The 26,614-nt window shown below is 43.0% G+C and overlaps 1 protein-coding gene across 1 annotated transcript in view; it reads right to left on the bottom strand.

Annotated features, from left to right (window-relative positions):
* Positions 1-26,614, bottom strand: part of LOC124594372 (espin) — a 493,386-nt gene that overhangs the window by 119,246 nt on the left and 347,526 nt on the right. Inside the window, exon 6 of the mRNA XM_047132740.1 lies at positions 21,166-21,556. Coding sequence (XP_046988696.1) covers positions 21,166-21,556 — 391 coding nt within the window. The remainder of the gene's footprint in view (positions 1-21,165; positions 21,557-26,614) is intronic.

The following is a 26,614-nucleotide window of genomic DNA, read 5'->3' as shown; positions in this document are numbered from 1 at the left end:
GGGAATTGCTTTATCACGCACAGTTTGCTTAAGATCCTGAGCGTGATGTGGCCAACACCATACGTCGAGGTGGTACTTGGATTCTTGCAAGTAAGATTTAGAATAGGAAAATCAAACGTAGACCAATTGCATACAATAAGACAAGTGTTGTCAAAGAGATGGGAATTTCACAGAAACGGTCACTATCTTTTTGCGGACTTCCAAAACACATATGATACTGTGAACAGGCAAGCAATATGGCAGGTACTAAAAAGAGCGCAAATTTCTAGAAAACTGATAAAACTAACACAAGCACAGAATAAAAAGAAGACATGGTGGAATGAGGAGTGTGAAGAAGCACTAATACAAAGAGCTCAAAAATGGAGAAAATGGAAATGTTCGAAAAAAGAGGAAGACCTTGAACAATTCAGACAACAAAGAAAAGACGCTTCAAAAATAATCCGGAAAATCAAAAGGAACATTGAAAATTGTCACCTTATTGAAATAGAAGAAAGTTTTACCAAAAATAATTCTAGAAATTTTTACCAAACCTTTAAACACATACTTAGAGGATATCAGGCACCAAGTATTTGTTTCAAAGATGAAAATGGCAAAATAGGATTAAGTAATAAAGAAAATTGTGATATTTTAGCAAATTTTTTTGAAAAGTGGTTAAACTGTCCAGTTCCAACAGATAAATTAGAATTTCCAGTGACACCTCAAAATCTAGAGGAAGATTTCCCGCCAACAGAGCTAGAAATTCACGAAGCCATCAAAACACTCAAAAACAATAAAGCTAGTGGTGAAGACTCCATTACAGCAGAATTATTGAAGCGGTTAGAACCAAAAATCATAAAGGATCTACAGCTGCTTTTTGAGAACATTTGGAAAACTGAAAAGATTCCAGTTGAATGGAAAACAGCATTAATCCACCCGCTACATAAAAAGGGAGACAAATAAAATGTCAGTAATTACAGAGGAGTGTCACTTCTACCAGTGACATACAAAATATTATCAAAAATTCTCCTCAACAGAGTGGTAGATACTTTAGACAAACAACTAGGAGAATATCAGGGTGGTTTTCGAAAGGGAAGATCCTGTGCAGAATAAATTTTTAACTTAAAGTCAATAATTCGCCATAGAATGTTAACCAGCAAACCAATACTAGTGTCATTTATAGATTTCAAGAAAGCACTTGATTGTATAGACAGAGAAACGATAGATAAGGTCATTAGAGAAGCAAACATAATTCGTGAAACACTGACAGGTACAGTATCTAAAGTCAAATTTATGGGAGAAGTATCTCAGCCTTTTGAAATAAAAACTGGTGTTAGACAAGGTGGTGGTTCATCACCTTTACTGTTTAACTGTGTTCTAGAAAAAATTGTAAGGATCTGGAATTCGGAGCTAAAAAATCACAAAATTGAACCAATAACTCTGGGAAGGAAAACAAATGGAATTAAGGTAAACTGCTTGGCTTTTGCAGATGATTTCGCAATACTTTCAGAAAACCTGACAGAAGTAATTACTCAAATAAACGTTCTGGAAAAATTAGCAAACAGAACTGGTCTCAAAATTTCAGGTGAAAAAACAAAATTCACGACAAATGTAAAAAATGCACCAAAATACATAGAAACACAAATAGGTAAAATAGAGCGAGTAAATAAATTTAAATATCTTGGAAAAACTATACAACAGAATGGACTAGAAAAATCTGCAATAGATGTAAGAATTAACAAAATGGAAAGAGCATATAGTTTGACCAAAAACATTTACAACAAGAAATGTATATCTAGAAAAACAAAACTAAAACACTACATCACAGTGGTACGACCTGAATGTTTATATGGATCTGAATGCCTAACAATGAACTATAAGATGGACAAACTAGAGGTACTGGAAAGAAGGATTATTAGAAAAATAATGGGTGCAATGAAGACTGCAGATGGTTGGAAAATAAGAAGTAATGAGGAGACCTACAAAAATATAGAGAAAATATCTGAAGTAATGGCCAAACGAAGATTAACCTTTTTTGGACATCTCTACCGAATGGATGGAAATAGACTAACAAAACAAATACTCCTATATTTCTGGAAGAAGAAATCGACAATAGCATGGATTACAGAAGCAAGAAAAGATCTTGAAAGAAACAACATCAAAGAATCATAAATAGCAGAAAGAAACCGTTTTAAAAACAAAATACTAAATTTGGAAGGCTTTCAAAGCAGAAGAAATAAAAAGTCGGGAACAACATGGACAGAAGAAAGAAAGAGACTTCATGGGGAGAAAATGAGGGAATACTGGAAAAATAGGAAACAACAACAAATGAAGAAGAGGAACTAAAGTTGTTAACGTGATCCTAGTTGGTCAATACGACTGTAAAAAAAAAGAAACCTACAACCATATATACAAGAGACAACATGCACTGTGAAAATGAACGGAAATATGTCGAGAACTTCAGCGCGAGTACTGAAGTGCGACAGAAAGGATGGTCCTCCTCCCATGCGTTTAATCTGGTACTAGAAAGAGAACTGAGAAAAGTAACAAGCGAAGAGAATGGAAATAAGCTGATAGGAGGATCAAGGCACTGGCCGAGACAGCGAATAAGATCTGGTTCAGATGGTAAGAGTGTTAATGGAAGAGGCAGTGAGAGCAGACTAGAATGCGGATAAGATCAACTATCTTGTAGTAATCAGAGAGAACGATGACAGACCTTTCGATGAGGATGGTAAACTCTTTGAAAGGAGGAAAAGAGTTAAAATATCTTGGGGGAGTTCTCAGCGAAAGGAGTGAGATAGACCAAGAAGTAATGGCAAGAATTCAAGTAGGAAACAGGTTAACGTTTTCACCCGGAAAGCTGCCGAAGCCCCTGCTCCTATTAAGTTAACGAAGATTAGGATCTATAAAAAAAGTCCTGTACGGAGCAGAAATCTATACTCTTATCCAAAGACAGAAAATTACTGACATATGAGAACGCTGTTCAGGAATAGATTTTTGGACAAGTAAAGGGCAGGAACGACCGAAGAAGAAGCAGAAACAGTGAACTGCAGGAGTTTCGCTGGATATCGTGGCAGTCGTTAAAGAGAGGAGAGTGAAGTGGTATGGATAGAACGATTTGAGAAGGCCAGTTAACGAGGCAGGTAGTGGAAGAGGACATCAGAGGTAGCGGACCAAAGGGAATAACACATCGAGATGGACGGACAGGACCGAAGAGGTTATGAGTACAATGGGGCTAGCTGGAGAAGAATACATGGACCGGAGGACAAGGAGAAAGCTGATTGGCGAGAGTAAAGGCCGACTACAGTTTGTGCGGCCAAGCTGATAAGTAAGTACGGTATCATAAATAAAATTTCCTTTTAGATTGGCGCTTCCAATGCTCACGTCACGCGATGATTGGTTGATCAGAATAAATAACATTTTCTGATTCTCTGGGCGAGTTATGTGTGTCATCATGTGTTTTCTAAACATGGTGAATACCTTACGTACAATGAACTCCCTTTGGAACAACAAAATCATTTCATTAATGTACTTTCTTTTAGTACAAAGAAAAATGTTTCAAGCTTCCTTGATCCTCTCTTAGACTCAAAAAGAATAATAAGTCGATAGCGGTCGGTGTTTTCCTCTTGACATCCCGCCTTGTTTGGCTCACTGACAGCAGAAAACTACCTCTACTACGTAATATTTCAAGACATATTCTCATTTACGAGTGCAGCACTCCATTAAACTAGTTCTAGACTTCCAGACAGGTGCATGGGAAATGAAGGAAGCAAGCGAGAAAGGAAGATTAGATTTCAACATCCCATCGATGACGAGGCAATTAGAAACAATCTCGTATTGGGGAAGGATATGGGAAGCAAATCGTCAGTGACCTTTCAGAGGTACTATCCCAACATTCGTTTTAAGCGATTTGGTATCTGATCCGCCATCCAGTGTCTTGCCATTGTGCCTCCTCGCTCAGTGTAGAGGCTTACGTATCCACGAACATACGAAAGAACGGAATCGCACAGAAGTACATTTCTTACGTCATGCATAGCATAGATTTCAGTGTCTCGGTATGAACTTCACTGTCGTCACAAGACTTTAACCTTAGAAAGTTTATGAAGTTACAAATTCGAAAGTAAGGCTGAATGAAGGAAATTTCTCTTTAGAAGAGAACGGGGCATGTTATACCAAAGACGTATCAAATGAAGTTACGTGGTAAAGGTCTCTGTGTCCTGAGTTAAAGCAAGACCACGAGGAAAATCGAACATGAACAAACGAGGAGTTATTTACTTCAGCGACAGACATCCTTCCTTTCCAAATGAAAAATTGAACTCAATGTTGTGTTTACAAAATGTGCGAATGTACCCGGTCCAGTCACATTAATGTGACCACCGCCTCCGTTCGACGCGAAAGTGCAGTAGCCATTCACAGACGGTAGGTGGCAGCACTGGCAGTGGAGGGTATATAAAGCGTGTTGGCGGGAACGCGGAAAACAGTGCAATAATGTGGAAACGGAACGATTTATTAGAAGTCCTAAAGGGCATGATCATTGGCTTTCGGGTGCTAGAAGCAAAACCACTGAGTTTGTACTTTTCGTTTGCTACCGTCGCGTCGTTAAATAATACCGTGCATGCCAATCCAAAACCGGTGCCAAGGCAACTCTGGTGCAACATGGGCCATAGATGACAGTGGTGAACGACTGCTGCGGAGATGTGTACGGGAGAACAGACGCACAGCTGTTGACCAGCTGACCGCCTGGATGAATCAAGGGGCTAACAACAGTGTCTCCTCAACGGCCGTTCAGCAAACACTATTGCGCATGAGCCTCCGGAGCAGGCACCTAGTTCAAACACCCAAGCTGACTGCTGTTCATTGGCGAAGAAGGCCGGAATTTGCACGCCAGTACCGCAAGTGGAAGTCCACTGAGTGACGACAGGTAGCCTTTTCTGATGAATCACGTTCTGTGCTCCATCAGTCATAAGGCAAACATCCTGCAACAGTCGTCGGAAGGGGCCACGCCAGAGGAGGGAACGTTATGGATTGGGAAATGTTTTCGTGGCAGTCCCTGTGTGATGTCATTCTGGAAGGCAGGTTGCATCAACACGTGTCCTTTGGGACCATGTCCATCCCTTCATGCAGTTTGGTTTTCCTTGGCGCGATAGCATCTACCAGCAGGACAGCGCAACGTGTCAGACAGCTTTCAGTGTACTTACGTGGTTCGAAGAGCACCAGGATGAGTTTCCCATGCTCCCCTGGACACCAGACTCACCGGATTTAAACCCAGCCGAGAATCTGTGCACCTCGATCGGGCTGTTTGCGCCGTAGATCCTCAACCGAGAAACCTAGCGCAAATGACCATGGCCCTGGAGTCGGCATGGCACCACATCCCTGTCGGTACCTTCCAGAATCTCATTGACTGTCTTCCTGCACATCTCGCAGCGATCCGCGCTGCAGAAGATGGTTATTCAGGCTTTCGACAGGCGGTCATATTCATGTGACTGACCGTGAATTACTATTGTGGTTATCCCAATTTCTTCTTGTAATTGCGGGAAGTTGCACTGCTGTTCACTGGTTCCCAAAAATAATGATCAGTTATACGTTATTAGTTGAACTATGGAAATTTTTTATGTAGTTTTTGCCTATAAATATTTAAGTTGGCTAATCATGCTGCGCTATTGACATGTCATTCCAGGACACTGAGTACGCCTGAGTGTTCGCCAAACTAGGAACGTATGCACGCAGCCATCTGATCACGTCTATTAACGTCTTGGAAATATCCACTTCAAGACAAGATGTAGAATAAATGCTAGAAAAAACTGAGGCATGAATGAGAATTTGGACTGGAAGGGAGGCGTTTCAGAGTTGTCAGTGCAGTTGCGCAGAGCCTCTCCAGGGTGGTACAGTGGTTAGTGCATCTGCCTAGTGAGTAGCAGACCCGAGTTCGAATACCGGCCTTGGTACAAATTTCCATTCGGAACTTCAGCCTACATACATACGTCATAGACATTTGAGACTTGAAAAGATCTCTGGAATGATATATAGTTTCATTTGAAATACACCTGAATGACTGCGCTCAAGCAAAGTTAGGAATTGCACGACCAAAACATCAGGGAGTCACCCCCGGTCTGAACTACACCCTTCACATACTCACTGGGCCGTCAATGAACTCGACTTCTTGCATCGTTTGGAAAGAGCCAAAAGAACACCTCCCCGAGCCGTACCACACATCTCCAGCAGCCGCCTATTGCCCAGATTCCGTGTTTTTCGGTCCATTTAAAACTGGTAGCTTTGTGTGTCTCTGTGAAAAATGACCTTTTGCGAGGTAGCCGACTCTAAATGTCCGTCGAATGCAGTTCCCTTCGCCATGCTTACTCGGGAACTTGTTGATACGTAGCTACAGTCACCGACACCAGTAATTCCAGTCGGGTTTTAAGCCGACTGTAATCGAGAAAGCGTGAAACTCGTCCGCGTTCCCTGTCAGGATCTTTTTACCATCAGTGCTCTTACATCACGTTACATGTTTGCGAGTGGTACACCATTTCTTGCAGAAAGGTTCGACGCTTATATTATCCTTCGTATGGCTTTACAACCCTGCGTTGGTCTTTGCTCCCATGATAGTTTACTTCCAGTCTGCTCTATGTTTTACTTTCCTTCTCCGATGCCTAAGACTCTCATGTTTCCTTTAATGTCATCCAGCCATCGTTTATGCGCTCTTCCTTTTAATCTTCTTCCTTATTTCTTATTCGTATTTGGGATCCCTCCATTCACTTTTCGCAGTATTCTTCGTTCAAATATTCTGAGCTGCTGTTCATCTGAGCTGGTTGCGTCCATGCTTCACATTCATATGTAACCATTGACCTAATCATAATATTATATATTGTCATTCTGAGCTGTCGAATTACCATTGCAGATGTAATTAGCTTTCTAAAACTGTGATATCATCCCTTATCACTTAAAATGCAGGGTTTTATTTCAGCAAACGAGGAAAACGGATTATTAATATTATCCCCTAGGTATTCAAAATTCTCTAACTGCTCATCCAAGTTCTTGCCCCGTGTTCTGTACAGTTTCACATATTTAGTCTTTCACTCAATAATTTCCAGTACCGTATGCTGCTCGGCTTCTTTCAGTTCCAACTCTTTTCCCTCCAATGACGTCTTTCTTCTACTAATAGCGGCACCATCATCAGCATATGCAGCCAACTGCGTGGTTTTAATACCTATCATCCCAGGTACTTGAAGTTTTCGTGTAACTGCTTCTAAGGTCTAATTTAAAAGCACTGTGACTCCTTTATTGATACTGAAACAATCAGTTAACACCCCATCCATTCTCACCACTGCCTTGACTCCCGCCAAGGTTGCCTCAACAACTGAAATATATTTGGATGGTATGCCAAGCAGTTTATATCTTCTAACACGTCTCCTTTTTTTAGACTATTGAAGCCGTGCTTGAAGTCCAAGTAGATATTGTTGAGTTCTACATTCGAGTTCCATATTATATGCTTTTTCCTGTATGTCTCTCTGTACAAATATATGGTCCACAGGTGATCTATTAGGCCTATAGCCACACTGAGAACCACCCAATGTATCTTCCACATATCCAACTAGTTTATTGTGTAGGATTCCGGATAAAACCTTATATGTTTATGTAATGGCTGAAATTGTAACGATTACAAGGTTTTGCTCATGCAAATGTCCTAATAGATGATGTTTGTCACATCCTTCGCCCTAACTGAGTGTATGTAAAAGTCTAAATGTGAGTAATTTCAGAGAGTGCAAGTGACGTGCAATGCGGTACTTGTGTTGTTGAATACAGATATGAAAATCAATGGAAATGAACCTTGCTATCTACTCCAGGTCTATATTTGTTCCCTTCGTATCAAAGGGCGCAGGTCGCAAAAAAGCATCGCACCAGTTCAGTGGTAAGACGCTGATCGCATTGCTTTTCTGCCTCGTCGTTCTGAACGTAGTCGACGAAAATGTCTCCCATTGCTGTGTTCAAAATTAGACACGTACAGTCAAATGAGGAGTGCTGCTTTTCCACAGTTCAGCTCGATCCGCCACGGTGGCCAGTCGCCGCAATCTGCGCCAATTACAGAGCAAGAACAGGATTCAACGCCGGCGCATTGGTGTAAAGCGGCAGCAGATCCCTCACTTTCATCCCTCTAATCCTATATGATTTTTCCATGGTTTGGAACCACAGCCATATAATACGTCTAAATAAAAGTTCCGCCATATCTGCCGCGGCCGCATATTCGAATCCTGCCTCGGGCATGGATGTGTGTGATGTCCTTAGGTTAGTTAGGTTTAAGTAGTTTTAAGTTCTAGGGGTCTGATGACCTCAGGTGTTAACTCCCATAGTGCTCAGAGCCATTTGAACCTTTAAGAAGTAGCATTTTGATCGGGAATTAGGCAGGTCCACAAAGCTGTGTATGTCTGCTCCTTGTCGGCTCGGGTATGTCTGAAAGGACATTAACCCGTCATGTATATACACCGAGGTGTCAAAAGTCATGAGATAGCATTAGGCTCATACAAAGATGGCGGTAGTATCGCGTACGCAAAATAGAAAAAGGCAGTGTATTGGTGGAGCTGTCATTTGCATTTAGGTGATTCATGTGAATAAGCGTCTGATGTGATTGTGGCTGCACGACAGGAATTAACAGGCTTTGAACGCGAAATGGCAGTTGGAGCTAAACGCATGGGACATTCCATTTCGGAAATCGTAAGGGAAATCTATATTTCGAGATTCCCAGTGTTCACGACTGTGCCGGGAATAAAGTTCAGGGTGAGCACAAAGTCTTGCCCTGATTATAACACTTTACTTCAGAATAACCGTTTGACATAATAATTTACATTTGATGCCATTACGTAGGTTAGTGTTACTAGTTTTTTTAAGACCACTTACGTTAGTAAACCTCAACGTGTGCTCCTTGGTAGTTCGGGGAATGTCGAGGCGGTATTCCAGTTCCCGCCAGGTGTTTCGTTATCATGTGTTTTGTCACAGCACCCGCAGCAGCTTGTAACGTAGCCTTCAGTTAGTCGGCGCCAGCAACTGGTGTGACGAAGACTCTGTCCTTCATATAGCCCCAGAAAAAAAAAGTCAAGGGACGTAAAGTCTGGAGAGGGAAGTAACGTCCAGATCGGTGGATTGGAAGGAACGGTCCAACACCCTGGCCACCCCGCTCTCCAGACATTACGCCATATCACTGTTTATTCTATTATACAATCATGATTTCGTCCTTTGGCCATATTCAAGTACCACAATGTTAAGCATGATCATACTTCTATAAACGAAGTCATCGTCGAAATATATTAAACTTGGTTATACAATGCAGGTGACATAGTATGAAAACAAGAACATATTCACAAATGGTCCGGCAGAAATAGGACAAACATGTCTGTGGACAGAGTGGCTTTAGGTAATGAGGCCTGCATTTGTAATAACTGTTATTGGTGATCATTTAAGGGCACTATTATTCAGCATACGTCAGACATGTTTGTTCTGTTTATGTCAGACACTTTAAGAATACGTTCCGATTTTTACGCTGTAACACCTGCATTATACAAACAATTTTAATATATTTCCACGATGACTTCCTTTACAGAAGTCTGGTTATGCTTAACACTGTTGTACTTGAAAACGTCCAAAGGCCGAAATCATGACTGTACACTAGACTAAACAGTGTGTAGAGTCATTTGGCGGATATTTCATTTAAATGGTAATTCTATTTGTTCTGATAGTATAGTAGTTGTACTGTAGTTGGTCTATTGCTGGAGTTTGATTATATTTTCATAGCGTTAGTGTTCTTTTTTACGTATGGAGCCTTTTGTTGGCTTCAGATTCATGATGTGGGGTTATTGTTAGAGTTGAGTGCGTAAAAATATTGGTATGATTAAATTCACGATCATCCAAAGCTCTGTACCATCGGTTCTCAGTGTAAACAAGAAAAACAGAGCTTCCCGTGCCACAAGGGATGGTCGTAACATCACTTCCATAGCGTTACCACTCTTGTGCTGGTTATTTTCAAGTCGCATTTTCAAACAAGTTCCCGCTCTTGCCAGCTACTCCTGCATCAGCTTAATGCTACAGATAGCATGAAAAGCGATTCAAATTAATCCCTGTGTCAAGAAATGTGCCATGAGGAAGATAAATGACATGCCACGTCACGATAACAGCACTCGCATGGATGTATGATGATAGCTTTACCAGTGGTTTACTTCAAAGACGGTCGATATTGAAAGTTCACCAGCGAACACTCAAGCTTCAGTCACCGCTAGAGTTTATTACCGGTACGCAAAGACTTTCATTTTCCTAGACTGCATTATATAATACTTTATTTTACATTTATTTGTGTATTAGACGCAAGTCGAGATGGTGAAGTGTATACGAGGACATATGATCATGTCAGAATATTTAGTAGAAAAAGTTAAATCTGAAATACAAAACAATGTCCTCGACTTTAAAAAGCAACACTGGCAGTAATTTAGTCACTGGGGATAGACACCAGGCGCCTTCTACCAAGGAAGTACAACGTCAAGAACCAGGCGAAGAGTGCTTTCCAAGTTTTACAGTTACCCCCACCTCCATACCCATTACATCGTCGAACTCCCACGTACACTGAAGAACCAAACAAACTGGTACACCTGCCTAATACCGTGTCGGGCCCCCGCAAGCACTCAGAAGTGGCGCAACACGACGTGGTATGGACTCGACTAACGTGTGAAGTAGTGCCAGAGGGAACTGACACCACGAACCTGCAGGGCTGTCACAAATCCGTAAGAGTGCGAGGTGGTGGAGATCTCTTCTGAATAATTCGTTGCAAGGCATCCCAGATATGCTCAATGTTTTTCATGTATCGGGAGTCTGATGGCCAGCGTAGGTGCTTAACTCAAAAGAACGTTCCTGGTTCTGCAGCAATTCTGGACGTGTGCGGTGTCGCATTGTCCTGCTGGAATTGCTCAAGTCTGTCGAAATGCACAATGGGCATGAACGGATGCAAGTGATCAGACAGGATGCTTACGTAAGTGTCACCTGTTAGAGTCGTATATAGACGTACCAGGGGTCCCATATCACTCCAACTGCATGCACCCCACATCATAACAGAGCCTCCACCAGCTTGAACAGTTTCGTGCTAATATGCAGGGTCCATGGATTCATGAGGTTTTTCACATACCGGTACACATCTATCCACTCGATACAGTTTGAAAAAAGATTCGTCTTACCAGGCAACATTTTTCCAGTCGTCAAACAGCCGAATGTCGATGCTGACGTCCCAAGCGAGGTGTAAAGATTTCTGTGATGCAGTAATCAAGGGTACACGAGTGGGCCTTCGGCTGCGAAAGCCTATATCGATTATGTTTCGCTGAATGTTTCGCAAGCTGACACTTGATGGCCCAGCGTTGAAATCTGCAGCATTTTGCGTAAGGATTGCACTTCTCTCACGTTGGACGATTCTCTTCAGTCGTCGTTGATCCTGTTCTTTCAGGATCTTTTTCCAGTAGCAGCGATGTCAGAGATTTGATGTTTTACCAGATTCCTGATATTCACGGTACTCTCGTGAAATGGTAGTACGGGAAAATCCCCACTCATCGCTGTCCCCTCTCACGCGTGCGCCGAATATAACACCATATTGAAACTCACTTAAATCTTGATAACCTGCCATTGTAGCAGCAGTAGGCGATCTAACAACTGCGCGAGACACTTATTGTCTTATACAAGCGTTGCCGACCGCAGCGCCGTATTCTGCCTTTTTACATATCTCTCTATTTGAATACGCATGCCTATACCAGTTTCTTTGGCGCTTCAGAGTATAAAACATCTTCAGGTGTCTGATATCTTCAAAAATTTGTTAAAACACTTTGGTGACAAAGATGATTATACCTCTGTATATCATCATGTAATTCCAAACGCTGACCAGCGAAGTATACCGAGACAGATAATAAATAAAGGTAATAATAATATTAATGTACATCTTCTAAAACAGTCTGAATATCCATACAATCCATCAAAAGTTACGACAATGACATTATTTTGTTACTTTCTCATATAAACCGTTAAACACTTGAACAGAAGTGTGATGTGCTGACGAACTGAAAAACGGTCGTATAGTATTGTTGTCTCTGAAACTACAGGCGTAGTTCGGCTCGTGTTTAATTGCAAATATTGCATTATTTCGCACCTCAAATTTCTCTTCACTTAATTTTCGTCGTAATAGTAACTGTTTAGTGTGCTTGATTGTGATAAATGTGTACAGAAGTGTGATATGGTATTGGTGTATAGCGGATCAAACAATCGGATGAAAAGAAACCTTGAAACCTATGCGGACACTTCGCCATTTTCCTACAAAATAGCTACGAGGGAGTCACCATGCTAACCTAACTGTCAAACTGACTGACAATCAACAAAAGTATCTTATATCATCGTACTCTAACAAATTGCAGAGAGGTTTGTGTTTTTTGACAAAAACGGACAAAACTTTATTGATCAGAAATTGTATGCTCTCACCTCTCTTCTCTTTACTGGCTAACTTGAAACTTTTTCCGCGTTGAGGATTCTAAGAAGTTGATTCCGCACTGAATGTCAGAGAGCGATGGCGAATGAGCGACTTCGTCCATAAACGTGGTTTCCCTGGGTGGATTACGTCGCTGACAAGACGAATCCGAAGGAGAGCGTTCTGTGTTGTTGTTCTTGCTGTTGTTACTGACCAACACGTTTAGCGGATAGCAAACGTTCCTACTACTCACACACAAAAAGAGAAAAAGATCCGAAAAAACGAACTTCGGCTTGTCAATTGTCAGCGTTCCGTCAGTAAAAAGTTCTTATAATGACTGTTAAAGGATTGTCGGTAAAGTACAGTGGCCTATCTCATAATTTTCCAGTCAAAACTTTCGACCAGAAATATTTACAGAAATCTTAAACATTCTAACCGAGGCTGACAGTTATGATACCTCAGCCGATTGCCTAACATTCTGTCTGAAACCTGTTGCTGCTTCAGCATAACTGGCAGGATGGTCATAACCAAGTACGACAACGCACGAGGTGTGTCACAAAAGCACTGGTTGAATGGTTGCCAATACCCAAAGCTCCTTGTAGTGTTGGTGTCTGAGTGATAACGAGTTACATTAACTCTAGAAGTATAACATTCCGCCGTGTATGAATTAGGGCTAATGATGCAACACCACAGTGCAAACGAACTCTTAGTGATTAGCGATGAGACGTAACTTGTTACATCAAATACTCTAAACAGCAATAAGGCACACGATGAGACATAACTTTCTCACGTCAGATATTCTAAACAACAATGAGGCACTTGCGTCATTCAAAATCATCAGAGCCGAGGAAGTTAAAACTAATGTAATCAGCTCAGAAAACGATACATTCTATGCTTTTGGACGAAACGGGTGTACTCTCGATGAATTTCACGTAACCAGGAGCATCTGTAGTATCTGAGGTGTAACGTCAAATAATTTCGGCTCCGCGATGCGCATTCAGACCCAGGGACGTGGAAAATAGGCATTTAGCACGGCAATGAATATGTGGTACCACGGTGAAAATTTTTGAACCCTGTACAGCCCTGTTCTCATGCTTAATACTGCCACTCATTGTTTCTCCTCCTTAGATTTTTATAAGATAACCCGTGACCATGCATCTTGTCCTTGTCTATATACGCTCCATATCCCCTGTTAGTCCAGCCTAATACGACACACAGTTAACCAGTATTCCTGTACAGGCCGTACAAGTATTTCGTACATAAACTGCAGTTTTACAGTATCCTAATAATACGATGAAGTCTTCCATTAGCTTCACGTACAGTGCCTGTGGCCATTACACTTAATACCCGCACAGGTATTTTCATAGTCTGATGCGCTGCAGTTGCGACTTTCTAAAGATCACAGAGTAATACATTTTCATTTTTTGGGGAGTGCAGTGTTTGCATGAGATTATTTCATCTAGTTATGAACCGATAATTATCAATTTTGACGTTGCAACACTTCCTCGCAGGAACGATACCATCTGTGACATGTCTGACGTTACAACTCAAACTATCCTTTAACACGTTTCATGAACATATTCCAAATATTAACTCGGTTTGTTTATACCCCACATTCTACAACAACACTTCCGTCATTCTCAGAAGTTGGTGTTTGCAGTAGGGAACACGGGATGGCTGACACAGACGACAAGAGAAGTGCCGCGGCTGTTAGCTGTGCTGCAGATGGGCGTGGTCTTGCGCACCCCTCTGGTCTGGAGCCTCCATGCGGACGGCTTACCTTCCTCGGCTGCGTCATCCTTGAGCTTCTTCCGGGGGCACAGCAGGTTGCAGATCATGTTGGCCACACACATATACGCACACGTTCGCGTTCACCGGCCATCGCCCAGCCGCACTGACCGCTCGTCAGCGCCGGATATCGTCCGAGGCTACGTGAGACGATAATACGCCTTATCGGCGCAGATAACCACGCTTAACAATAACCCAGGTGCCGATAGCAGACCATGAGAAATCCTCTTGTTATTTCGCCCTGATGTTACGGTCTGTTTTACCAGCCTAATTCGCCTCCGTCCAGGCACTCCATCAGAAACAGCTGTGTTTGGATACGCTGTGGGTACTCAGTGAAATTGTGGACTACTGTGTCGCATTTAGGAGCGCTTATAGGACTCCACACTGCTTCAGGAAACATAAACAGCTTCTGATCTCTATTTTAAAAATGTTTAAAGAAAACTGTTCAGACGTGTGTGAAATCTTATGGGACTTAACTGCTTAGGTCATCAGTCCCTAAGCTTACACACTACTTAACCTAAATTACCCTAAGGACAAACACACACAGCCATGCCCGAGGGAAGACACGAACCTCCGCCGGGACCAGCCGCATAGTCTATGACTGCAGCACCTTAGACCGAATGTTTAAAGAATTAGTTTTTGAAAGTCTCATTTTCTCGATTCTTGGCCACTTTGTCGAAGTTATGGAACTGGCTTTCAAGACAAACTGCTGACTGCTCCAGTCGTTGCATATAATAGGTCTTGAAAATTTATCTGAAGAAGGTAACAAGCTGAATAATAACAATGTATGATAATGTGTAGTCGACCAACTCCGAAATGGCCTTATTGGTCTACACACAACTTTTCGTCCTTTCCAGACAGTTTCAGCCATTTCAAACACAAGCATCTTAAAATAACTCAGCGGTTTCTTATCTACTATAAGTATGCTTCAAAAGAATCACCGAGTCATAAAGCAAACATTAATTACTCCAGAGTTTAGGAAAAACTTACGTTAGTAGCTTAGCAGAAACCCGTAAAAGCAACGCGTCACGTCTACAACTGAATAACGCAAAACATGACGACTCTTCTTCTCTTTTGTCACTAGGTTGCCATTTCCGCTTATGTAGGTGTTGCCATCAAACGGATTTGACAGGAAGCTTGTAAAATAGAGGACGATGGCCATATTGTCGCGCGGGATTAGCCGTGCGGTCTTGGGCGCTGCAGTCATGGACTGTGCGGCTGATCCCGGCGGAGGTTCGAGCCCTCCCTCGGGCATGGATGTGTGTGTTTGTCCTTAGGATAATTTAGGTTAAGTAGTGTGTAAGCTTACGGACTGATGACCTTAGCAGTTAAGTCCCATAAGATTTCACACACATTTGAATATTTTTGATGGCCTTATTGTAGACTATGGCCGTTTTCGGAGCACCTACCTTACAAGCCATATTGTCGTTGTGGTCTTCAGTCTGAAGACGCGTTTAGGGCAGATCTCCATAGTATTGTATTGTATGTTAACCGGGGACCTAGAAACGACGGCAGCCGCAGTGATCCACAACCCCACGACGACTACCCCTGTCCACTTCACCCCTCCGCCGCCCCACACCGAACCCAGGGTTAATGTGCGGTTTGGCCCCCGGTGGATCCCCCCAAGGAACGTCTCACACCAGACGAGAGTAACCCCTATGTTTGCGTGGTAGAATAATGGTGGTGTACGCGTACGTGGAGAACTTGTTTGCGTAGCAATCGCCGACATAGTGTAACTGAGGTGGAATAAGGAAAACCAACCCGCATTCGCCGAGGCAGGTGGAAAACCGCCTAAAAACCATCCACAGACTGGCCGGTTCACCGGACCTCGACACAAATCCGCCGGGCGGATTCGTTCCGGGGACCAGGCGCTCCTTCCCGCCGTGAACACCGTGCGTTAGACCGCACGGCCAACCGGGCGGGCCGATCTCCATAGTACTCTATTCTGCGCCTATCTCTTCGTTTGTCTATATCTACATCCATACTCTGCAAACCACTTGAACTGCATGGCAGACGATACGTCACACTGTTACAGTTATTGTGGCTTTTCCCTGTTCAATTAACGTATGGAGGCGGGAGAAGAATGTTTAACTGCTTCTGGGCGCTTAGTAAGTAGTCTAATCTTGTCTCCGCGATTTCTATTAGAGGATGTTGAAATAAATTCCTAGATTCATTACATAAACTTTGTTCTATAAACTTTATAAGTAGGTTTTCATGGTATAGTTTGCGTCTCTCTTCAAGCGCCTGCCAGTTCAGCTCTCTCGCACATTCGTGTGTCGAAAAACATCGTGCTGTCCTTTGTATACGTTCAATATCCCCGGTGAGTCCTATTTGATATGGGACCCTCACAATTTTGCAATATTCTAGGATGGGTCGTATGAGTGTTTTGCATGCAATCTCTTTTGTAGAAAGGAATGTACGGAAACCACTGAAAAGGGAAGGGTGAGGATAGCAGAACGTGTGTTAAGATATCAGGGAAGAATTCCCATGCTACTAATGGGAACTGTGCAAGGTAGAAAGTGTAGGAGAAGAAAGACCCAACAAATAACTGAGGATGTTGTGTGTAAGTGCTACTCTGAGACGAAGAGGTTGACACAGGAGAAGTTGAGGCATGTTGCATCAAACCAATTGTGATACCACGCTCTCCAGAGGTGACGGAATTTAATTAATAAAATATAATTAGAATAATGAAAGCACGGGAAGCCTTTGAAGTCAGGAGTAAGAGGGAAATTTGAATTTATTAATGATTTCTTCATTTTTATCATTAATTTTATGTGTGATGCAAAAGAAGACGAGAGATACTATTAGACTGGTGTAGAAGTTCGTATCGTTTTTGTTTTGCATGTTGGTATTTCGGTTGGTATGGGATTATTTATCAACTTCCATTTTATATTTTTAGTTCATTGTTGCTATTTGAGTTTACATATCGTCTTTTGGTCAATTGGAAATAGTGAGTGGAGCAGTGGACGCTATAAAATCGTGTGCCAAGTGGAAAAATCGGAACATTTCGATGTATTCTTCTGTTTGTGTTCAGTAGAGGGGTGATATCAGCGGAGGGAGCCAGCAACATTTGCACCGTATATCAGGATAATGTCAGTGGACAGAGCACGGCAACAAAACGGCCGACTTTCTCGTTTTAAAGCGGGTCGTTTTCCCATTAGCGACTCTTTACGTTCAGGAAGACCATCAGGTTTCGATGAAAATCATTCAAACGTATTAAGCCGCAATGGTCCACTTCAGTGTACTCGGCAGTTGGCAGATGTGATGAACTGTGATCATTCCACCATCATGCAACATTTGTTTGCATGATGCTCTAACCCAAAATCACAAAAATCAGCGGGTGGCCATATGTGCATCTCTGCTTGGTCGTCATCAACTGCCTCGTCACCGACCATTTCTATCCTATGTCATTACTGGTGACGAGAAGTAGTGTTCAAATGACTCTGAGCACTATGGGACATAACTTCTGAGGTCATCAGTCCCCTAGAACGTAGAACTACTTAAACCTAGCTAACCTAAGGACATCACACACATCAATGCCCGAGGCAGGTTCAAATGGCTCTGAGCACTATGGCACTTAACATCTTAGGTCATCAGTCCCCTAGAACTTAGAACTACTTAAACCTACCTAACATAAGGACACCACACACATCCACACCCGAGGCAGGATTCGAACCTGCGACCGTAGCGGTCGCGCAGTTCCAGACTGTAGCGCCTAGAACCGCTCGGCAAAGTAGTGTCTTTATGCTAACATAAAGAAAATAAAGGGACAGCTGAGCCCGAAAAAAGCAACAACAGAGATTAAAATGCACTTATAGTGTCTGCGGCTGTTCCGATGCGTGCTGTTGTTGACAGTTTGTTGTCGTTGGTCATATCCAATCGGGTGAGGGTATAAGAAAGAGATTTAGTCACTCAATCTAATTATGCTTTTTCCTGAGAACGTCATGATTTCCGAGGTTACGGTTAGGCTGGAACCTAATAGCATAAATTAAAATGCCGCTATTGAATCGAGCAACAATGAAATTTATAATACTGGTTGTCACAAATATTTGCCTGATTTTTAAGAAAACTTCAAAAACTTACGATGGTGAGTTAATAAGATGGTGGTTTCAATGCCTCAGATGTTCTACATAGTCTCCCTCTGCCCCCCTCCCCTTCCATTTGAGTACAACGCATAGAACGTTAATACAAGCAATAGTCAGAAAAGCCCTTCTGTGTGATGTTGTTCAACTCGCTCATTTACCCTTCAAGTAAGCTGTTGAATTTTATAATACGTTCTTTTCGATAGCAACAATTTTTTTTTCAGAAAAATCATCCGCCTTTTTTATTTCAATCAAGTCGCAGCGGGTGTCCATCGTCGATATTTTTCATCGGGAGTGAAGGTGGGCGGGACAAATTTTGCACATACTTTTCTTTTCTTAGAAGCATTCTGGAGACTGTCTTGAACACTTGGTTTAGAGATGTATCTGACACCGGTGTTTCTGGCACAGTAACGTTGACATATGACAGTCACACGACCACTACTTAACATTGCCTACTCACAACAGACTGATCAAATGAGTTGCTTACAGTTCTTTGTCTAAGTTTCCACCGTAGGTACTGAGATGACGTCACTTGTATGTCAGAAATAAAATCAGTCTCGGAGGTTTCTGGACGGACGGTGTATGTCACGACTACAGAGGTAGTGGTTCAGTTGGGACCTAACAGCACAGCTTAAATTGGAAGAAAAAAGCAATTACCTTCATTCAAAAAACACAGAAAATTACGAAGGAGTAATGTGATTGGTTACCTACATTCGACTCATAATTCGTCGTGCTCACTTCCTATCACTCATCACAGGAAAACTTACCGACAGCAGTACGCAACGGAAAAGCCGCAGACCCTGTAACTGCACTTTCGCCCAGATGGAAGACTGATGACCCGCAACGGCTCATATGAGGTGTGTTCAAAAACCAACGGGAATATTTTAATTCTGCGGGCCTTATATATCCGATTTTCAATTTTTTATCTTACATTTTCAGCTTTTTTGAGTATTTAGTTTACTGTTGGCAACCGAAAAAGCTATATACGTTTTCGAGTGCTCGGCGAATTTTTACTTTCGGAAACGATGAATAAAATATTTTGCATTAAGTTTTCCTTGAAATTGGAATAAAGTGCAGCACCGCATTCGAAATGTTGACTGTCGCTTTTGGCGAATCTACTGTGAGTAAGACAAGAGTTTACGAGGGTCGAGATGACGCTGAACTCGACGACCGCCCTGGAAGCTCTGGCACACAATTACGGGCGACAATGTGAGAGAAGTAAAGGAAATGGTTCTCCAAAGCCGCCGAATCACCATGAGAGAGGCTGCTGACGATGTCCTCAAATCTTTTAGCTCACGGCTCAAATGGCTCTGAGCACTATGGATTTTAACTTCTGAGGTCGTCAGTCCCCTAGAACTTAGAACTACTTAAACCTAACGAACCTAAGGACATCACACACATCCATGCCCAAGGCAGGATCCGAACCTGCGACTATAGCGATCGCGCGGTTCCAGACGACTACAGCGGTCGCGCGGTTCCAGACTGCAGCGCCTAGAACCGCTCTTTTGGGTCACGCCAAGCAATTTTTTGGGGTCTTATGGACACAAAACGTGATCCGATATTGATGAACTTCGGCCGAAAATGACGTCGCGTAGACATCGCTCAGGAATTGCTGAATGAAATCGACAACGACTCAGAACTTCTAAGGAAGGTTATAACAGGTGACGAAACATGGATACACGGGTATGACTTGAAAACAAAGGTCCAATCGTCCGAATGTAAAATGCTTAAAGAGTCAAGACCGAAAAAATTCGATAAATTCGATCACATGTGAAGGTTCACGAGTTCCTCCCTTATGGTCGTCCAGTAAATAAGGAATATCATCTGGAAGCGTGAGTGAAGCTGTAGTGTTGGCAGAAGAGCCAACACCGTGTTACTAGAGCAGGCCGAAATGCACGCGTTTTAGCTCACGCAGGCTGGTGTGAGGAGGGAAGGACTATACTAACATGAGGTCTGGAACATGACAAGGAATTAAAATTCAGAAAGCGGACGGAATTAGTTTGATACTTAACTTTAATCCATTAATGATGAACGTGGCTCTTGACGGTACATGATTCACAATATTATCTATTCAGAATACATTCATAGTAACTGAATATGGCGCCTTGCTAGGTCGTAGCAAATGACGTAGCTGAAGGCTATGCTAAACTGTCGTCTCTGCAAATGAGAGCGTTTGTAGACAGTGAACCACCGCTAGCAAAGTCGGCTGTACAACTGGGGCGAGTGGTAGGGAGTCTCTAGTCTAGACCCGCCGTGTGGCGGCTTTCGGTCTGCAATCACTGAGAGTATCGACACGCGGATGCGACGTATACTAACGGACCGCGGCCGATTTAAAGGTTACCACCTAGCAAGTGTGGTGTCTGGCGGTGACACCACAGAAGCAATCTGAAAAAAAACGACCAGAATTGTGGCAAAACCAACCGTGGAAATTGCACCACGATAATACTCCAGCCCACATGTCACTGCTTGTTCGTAATCACGAAAACAAAACTGTTACGAGCCACCGTATTCGCCAGACATGGCCCCCTGCGGCTTTTTTATATTCCTGCGGCTGAAGATAACCATGAAAAGACGTTGTTTTGCCACCATAGATGAGACAAAAACAGAATCGCCGAAGGAGCTGAACACTGCAAGGAAACGTGAGTTCCAGAAGCGCTTACGTGATTGGAAAAAGCGCTGGCAGAAGTGTATTACATCTGAGGGGGATTACTTTGAAGGGGTCAAAGATGATGTTGACGGATGAATATAGATTCTTTAAGAAAACCAAAACTTCTCGTTACTTTTTGATCTTACCTCGTATTGACCCGAAAAAGAAAAGAAGGAGTAGACTTGTTAGGTACTGACCTGTGACTCCGACGGGTGGAGGCTGTATGTGCTGTTGCTGCTGCTCTTGGAAGAGGTCCTTGACGCGCGTGTGGGGTACGCCGCGCGGGTCGTGCAGGTAGAAGGGGTCGCTGCCGGCCGAGCTGGAGCTGCAGGTGCTGGCGCGACTACTGGCGGGCGCGGGGGCGGCGGCGGCGGCGGGGGCGGCGACCAGCGGGCTCACGTACAGCCCGTCCTGCTGCGGTGGCGGCGCCGGCGCCGTCACCCCGACCGACGACGAGGAGGCGGCGCTGCCCCCGCTGCCCGTGCTGCCGCCGCTCGGCGAGCGCTGCGGGGGCGCGCCGGAGGCGGAGCCGGGGCCGGGCGGGTGCAGGTAGAACGGCTCGCGGGACCCGCACTCAGAGCACGCGCACTGCAACACAAAGTGCTGAGTGTCTCTCTGGCGTAATGAAAGGTAGGCTACGAAAAAAAAAATTAGCTAGCAGGTATTTTTAAATCTACACCATCTCTTTCTGTCTCTACACGTACAAATTAAAACTCCCTGCCCCAGTTTCTTACTGTATGTTTGGATCAGTCTCAGAAACTGCTATAGGGATTCACATATGTTTTTCATTAACAGATAGAATGAAACTTCCTGGCAGATTAAAACTGTGTGCCCGACCGAGACTCGAACTCGGGACCTTTTCCTTTCGCGGGCAACTGCTCTACCATCTGAGCTACCGAAGCACGACTCACGTCCGATCCTCACAGCTTTACTTCTGCCAGTATCCCGTCTCCTACCTTCCAAACTTTACAGGAGCTCTCCTGCTAGCAGACGAGATACTGGCAGAAGTAAAGCTGTGAGGACCGGCCGTGAGTCCTGCTTCGGTAGCTCAGATGGTAGAGCACTTGCCCGCGAAAGGCAAAGGTCCCGAGTTCGAGTATCGGTCGGGCACACAGTTTTACTCTTCCAGGAAGTTTCATATCAGCGCACACTCCGCTGCAGAGTGAAAATTTCATTCTGGAAACAGATAGGATGATACATGTGAAAGGTTTCTGTACACTTATGCATAAAACAAAAACGTAAATGTTAGTTTGTACAAAATCTTGTATCTCCCCACACTGCTTTGAAATTTTTTTCACAACGTTCTATTCGAATACTATATATCTACTGGAATTAGGTTACGAAATGAGACACTTAAGGTATTAAAGGAGTTTTGCTATTTGGGGAGCAAAATAACTGATGATGGTCGAAGCAGAGAGGATATAAAATGTAGACTTTCAATGGCAAGGAAAGCATTTCTGAAGAAGAGAAATTTGTTAACATCGAGTATTGATTTAAGTGTCAGGAAGTCCTTTACGAAAGTATTTGTATGGAGTGTAGCCATGTATGGAAGTGAAATATGGACGATAAATAGTTTGGACCAGAAGAGAATAGAAGATTTCGAAATGTGGTGCTACAGAACAATGCTGAAGATTATATGGGTAGATCACATAACTAATGTGGAGGTATTGAATAGAATTGGGGAGAAGAGGAGTTTGTGGCACAACTTGACTAGAAGAAGGGATCGATTGGTAGGACATGTTCTGAGGGATTAAGGGATCACCAATTTAGTACTGGAGGGCAGCGTGGAGAGTAAAAATCGTAGAGGGTGGCCTAGAGATGAATACACTAAGCAAATTCAGAAGGATGTAAGCTGCAGTAGGTACTGGGAGATGAAGCAGCTTGCACAGGATAGGGTAGCATGGAGAGCTGCATCAAATCAGTCTGAGGACTGAAGACAACAACAACAACATATCTACTGGAGCGCCATACTGTATATAAATACATAAGTAATACATAAAGTGATACGTTATCCACAAAAATGTCGTATTTGTTTGTTTAAAATCTTAAATCTTCGAGTGTTCTTTACCGATTCCTTTGAAATTTTCGAAACAACACTGCATTCTAATAAGGGCGTGTTTTTATATACCTACGGAAGCGCCATATGAAATATAAATATACATTATATATAAATAATATATACAAATGGTGTATATGTATAATATATAATTTTACACTGTTTGGTGCCTCAGTCGGTATACAAAACACGCTATTATTCGAATGTAATATTGTGCAAAAATGTCAAAGCAATCAGTAAAGAACTTTCGAAGATTTAAGATTTTGAACAAACGAATATGAGGTTTTTGCTAATAAGTGGGGTAGACAACATGCAGGGCACCTGCTACTCCGGTGAAATCCCATCGTCCCAAGGTCAACGAATACTTACGAATGCCTTGCGTCGCTGGGAAGCCTCAGCGAACATTTTGTCTCAAACAACAGTTTTTTACCATGTCGTGATCCATCATCTCTAGAAGTTTGTCGCAAAGATTTTGAAAGATCCTGTATATATCTGCCCCATCGTAAGTGAAATATATGCTGCAAAACATGAAACTTACGCAACGGGAGTGCTTTTATCAGCTGAATTGCTCAGGGCACGCTGGTGGAACATGAGGATCAGCTGCAGCAACAAGGACGAAACGGGGTAAGAGAGGGGGCCAGAAAATGGTAGGGAAGTTGAACGAAGCAGCATCTGGATGCAAACAAATCCTAAACTAACTACTTTCAAGTGTCCATTGACTGTGACAGAAAAGCACCTGCAAGAACAAAAGACGAAATTCGCGAAACAGCTACTAGGCCAGCAATGACATCTGGCAGCGAGGAGTGAGACGCGAAGAAGACACATGACCGAAAACTGTATTCAACGGAGGTGCTCAAGTTGCTATGTTCATGTGGAGCCACTCTTGCAGATCAAATGCGAATGTATGTATAAGGGGTAGTTTGAAAATAAGACTGGTTACAGATAAGATTACAGAATCCACACTAAACCGGTACAGCCATGTCTTGCACAGACCAGATAACGACGTAATAAATAAAAGTTATGAGAAGAAAACGTAACTGTTAAACGCGAACTGATGTGGATTAACAAACAGTAGACAGCAAACTCTCTTTCTGTGGGTCCCATGGAATACAATTCCGTCCCTGGGGCTGTCATGCCGGCTCGCCATGTCGAAGCCGCTGAAGACGGCAGTTGTTGCCTTGTGGTTTAAACGATGGGCCCTTGTTGGTCTCGTCGAGGATTCCAGTGACACAGTTGTATTAGGCCTACTGTAAGCACCTTGTTGCTAGCTTCTAATCGTCCGAACTTATAATCTAGCAGTTTTCTGAGCTTGGGAACGCCGAATAAAGCCATACAAGCAGAGGGTACCCACTCCGACAAAGGAGAAATAACAAAAGTCAATCGTGCTTACATTAAACACCATACAGACGGTCACTGTTAATGTTATTTATCCCCAAAGGAGATAAAAGAAGGGAAGCGAGCGCACATCAGACAGTTACATGATGCTCTAGGAAACGCATTACTCAAAACTGGCCACCTGCCTCACGTTAGAAGCAGGTTGAGAAGACAAAAACTAGCTTATAAAATCCTATGTCTTTCCGAGGAGACGTCATTCATGGGTGTAGTGAATCTGTCAGGGTCGATACCGACCAATGATGTAGAGCTTCGCATCTTCGCGTCTCAAATTTCCGCAGTAAGCACTCACAGCTGTATATCTATCGTAGAACTTGAATTTTTGGGAAAAATGTGCTTCTTGTATAGTCGCTTATTCTCAAGACAGAAAATACGAAACTGCTGAACTTCAGAGTTGGCCACCATTGACCAGACGTTTTCAATTGGTGAGAGATCTGGAGAATGTGCTGGCCAGGGCAGCAGTCGAACATTTTCTGTATCCAGAAAGGCCCATACAGGACCTGCAACATGCGGTCGTGCATTATACTGCTGAAATTTAGGGTTTCGCAGGGATCGAATGAAGGGTAGAACCAAGGGCCGTAACACATTTTAAATGTAACGTCCACTGTTCAAAGTGCCGTCAATGCGAACAAGAGGTGACCGAGAGGTGTAACCAATGGCACCCAATACCATCACGCCGGGTGATACGCCAGTATGGCGATGACGAATACACGCTTCCAATGTGCGTTCACCACGATGTCTGCCAAACACGGATGCGACCATCATGATGCTGTAAACAGAACCTGGATTAATCCGAAAAAATGACGTTTTGCCAGGTTCGTCGTTGAGTACACCATCGCAGGCGCTCCTGTCTGTGATGCAGCGTCAAGGGTAACCGCAGCCATGGTCTCTCAGCTGATAGTCCAAGCTGCTGCAAACGTCGTCGAACTGTTCGTGCAGATGGTTGTCCCCATCTGTTGACTCATGGATCGAGACGTCGCTGCACGATCCGTTACAGCCATGCGGATAAGATGCTTGTCATCTCGACTGCTAGTGATACGAGGCCGTTGGGATCCAGCACGGCATTCCGTATTACCCACCTGAACCCACCGATTCCATATTCTGCTAACAGTCATTGGACTCGACCAACGCGAGCAGCAATATCGCGATTCGATAAACCGCAATGGCGATAGGCTACAATTCGACCTTTGTCAAAGTCGGAAACGTGATGGTACGGATGTCTCCTCCTTACACGATGCATCACAACAACGTTTCACCAGGCAACGCCGGTCAACTGCTGTTTGTGTATGAGAAATCGGTTGGAAACTTTCCTCATGTCAGCACGTGTCTCCACCGGCGCCAACCTTGTGTGAATGCTCTGAAAAGCTAATCATTTGCATACCACAGCATCTTCTTCCTGCCGGTTAAATTTCGCGTCTGTAGCACGTTATCTTCATGGTGTAGCAATTTTAATGGCCAGTAATGTTCAAAGAAATTGATGTACTTCAATTAAAATTGCTGTTAAACGTTTAAAAATGAATTACACATATTTTTGGCTGTTCTGTTATGTTTCTTTTTCTTACGAGCATACTTGAGCTCTAAAAATTCAACCAAAGTTCTGAAATCACTGTAGTCGTCAAACACACTGTGTTAGAGCATAAACACCTGAACAGCACTGGAAATCAGCAGAGCCTAAACCAAGAATTTTATGATAAAGTTCGTGTTAAATCAAATCTTAATAAAGTTAACTTAGTAAAATGAAATACATCTACCGAAGAATAGGAATACTTTTCGATACGGTCGCCCTGTCGGTTTTAATCAATTCCGGAAAGGGTTTCACTACAGATTTTTTTCTCTTACTCTAGAAGGCGTAGTAATACGAAATTTCTGCTAGAGGTCCCGGGACATAGTCCTTCTATTCCACTGCTTTGTTTGAAATCATTGTCTTTGATTTCATCATTCAATCTATATTCTAGGGTGTCCTTGCAATATAAAAATTAGGAAAAATAAGTTACTTGCATCGTAGCACAAATAATACCTTTAGGAGCATTATTTCGTAAGTGTTAAAAGTTCCGAGCGAACTGGGCTTACGGGGACACCTTATACGACACGCTGTTTTTCTTCTGTCGATGATGTGACTGTAGATGTAAACATAGGTTTTGTAAACAGAAGAAATGTGGAAATTTAATTACTGACCAGAAAAAACTTTAAAATGATTA

The sequence above is a fragment of the Schistocerca americana genome, chromosome 2, assembly GCF_021461395.2.
Source record: "Schistocerca americana isolate TAMUIC-IGC-003095 chromosome 2, iqSchAmer2.1, whole genome shotgun sequence".
NCBI classification, from domain to species: Eukaryota; Metazoa; Arthropoda; class Insecta; order Orthoptera; family Acrididae; genus Schistocerca; species Schistocerca americana.
Note: the sequence above shows the minus strand (reverse complement) of the source record. Positions and strands in the feature narration are given on the sequence as shown.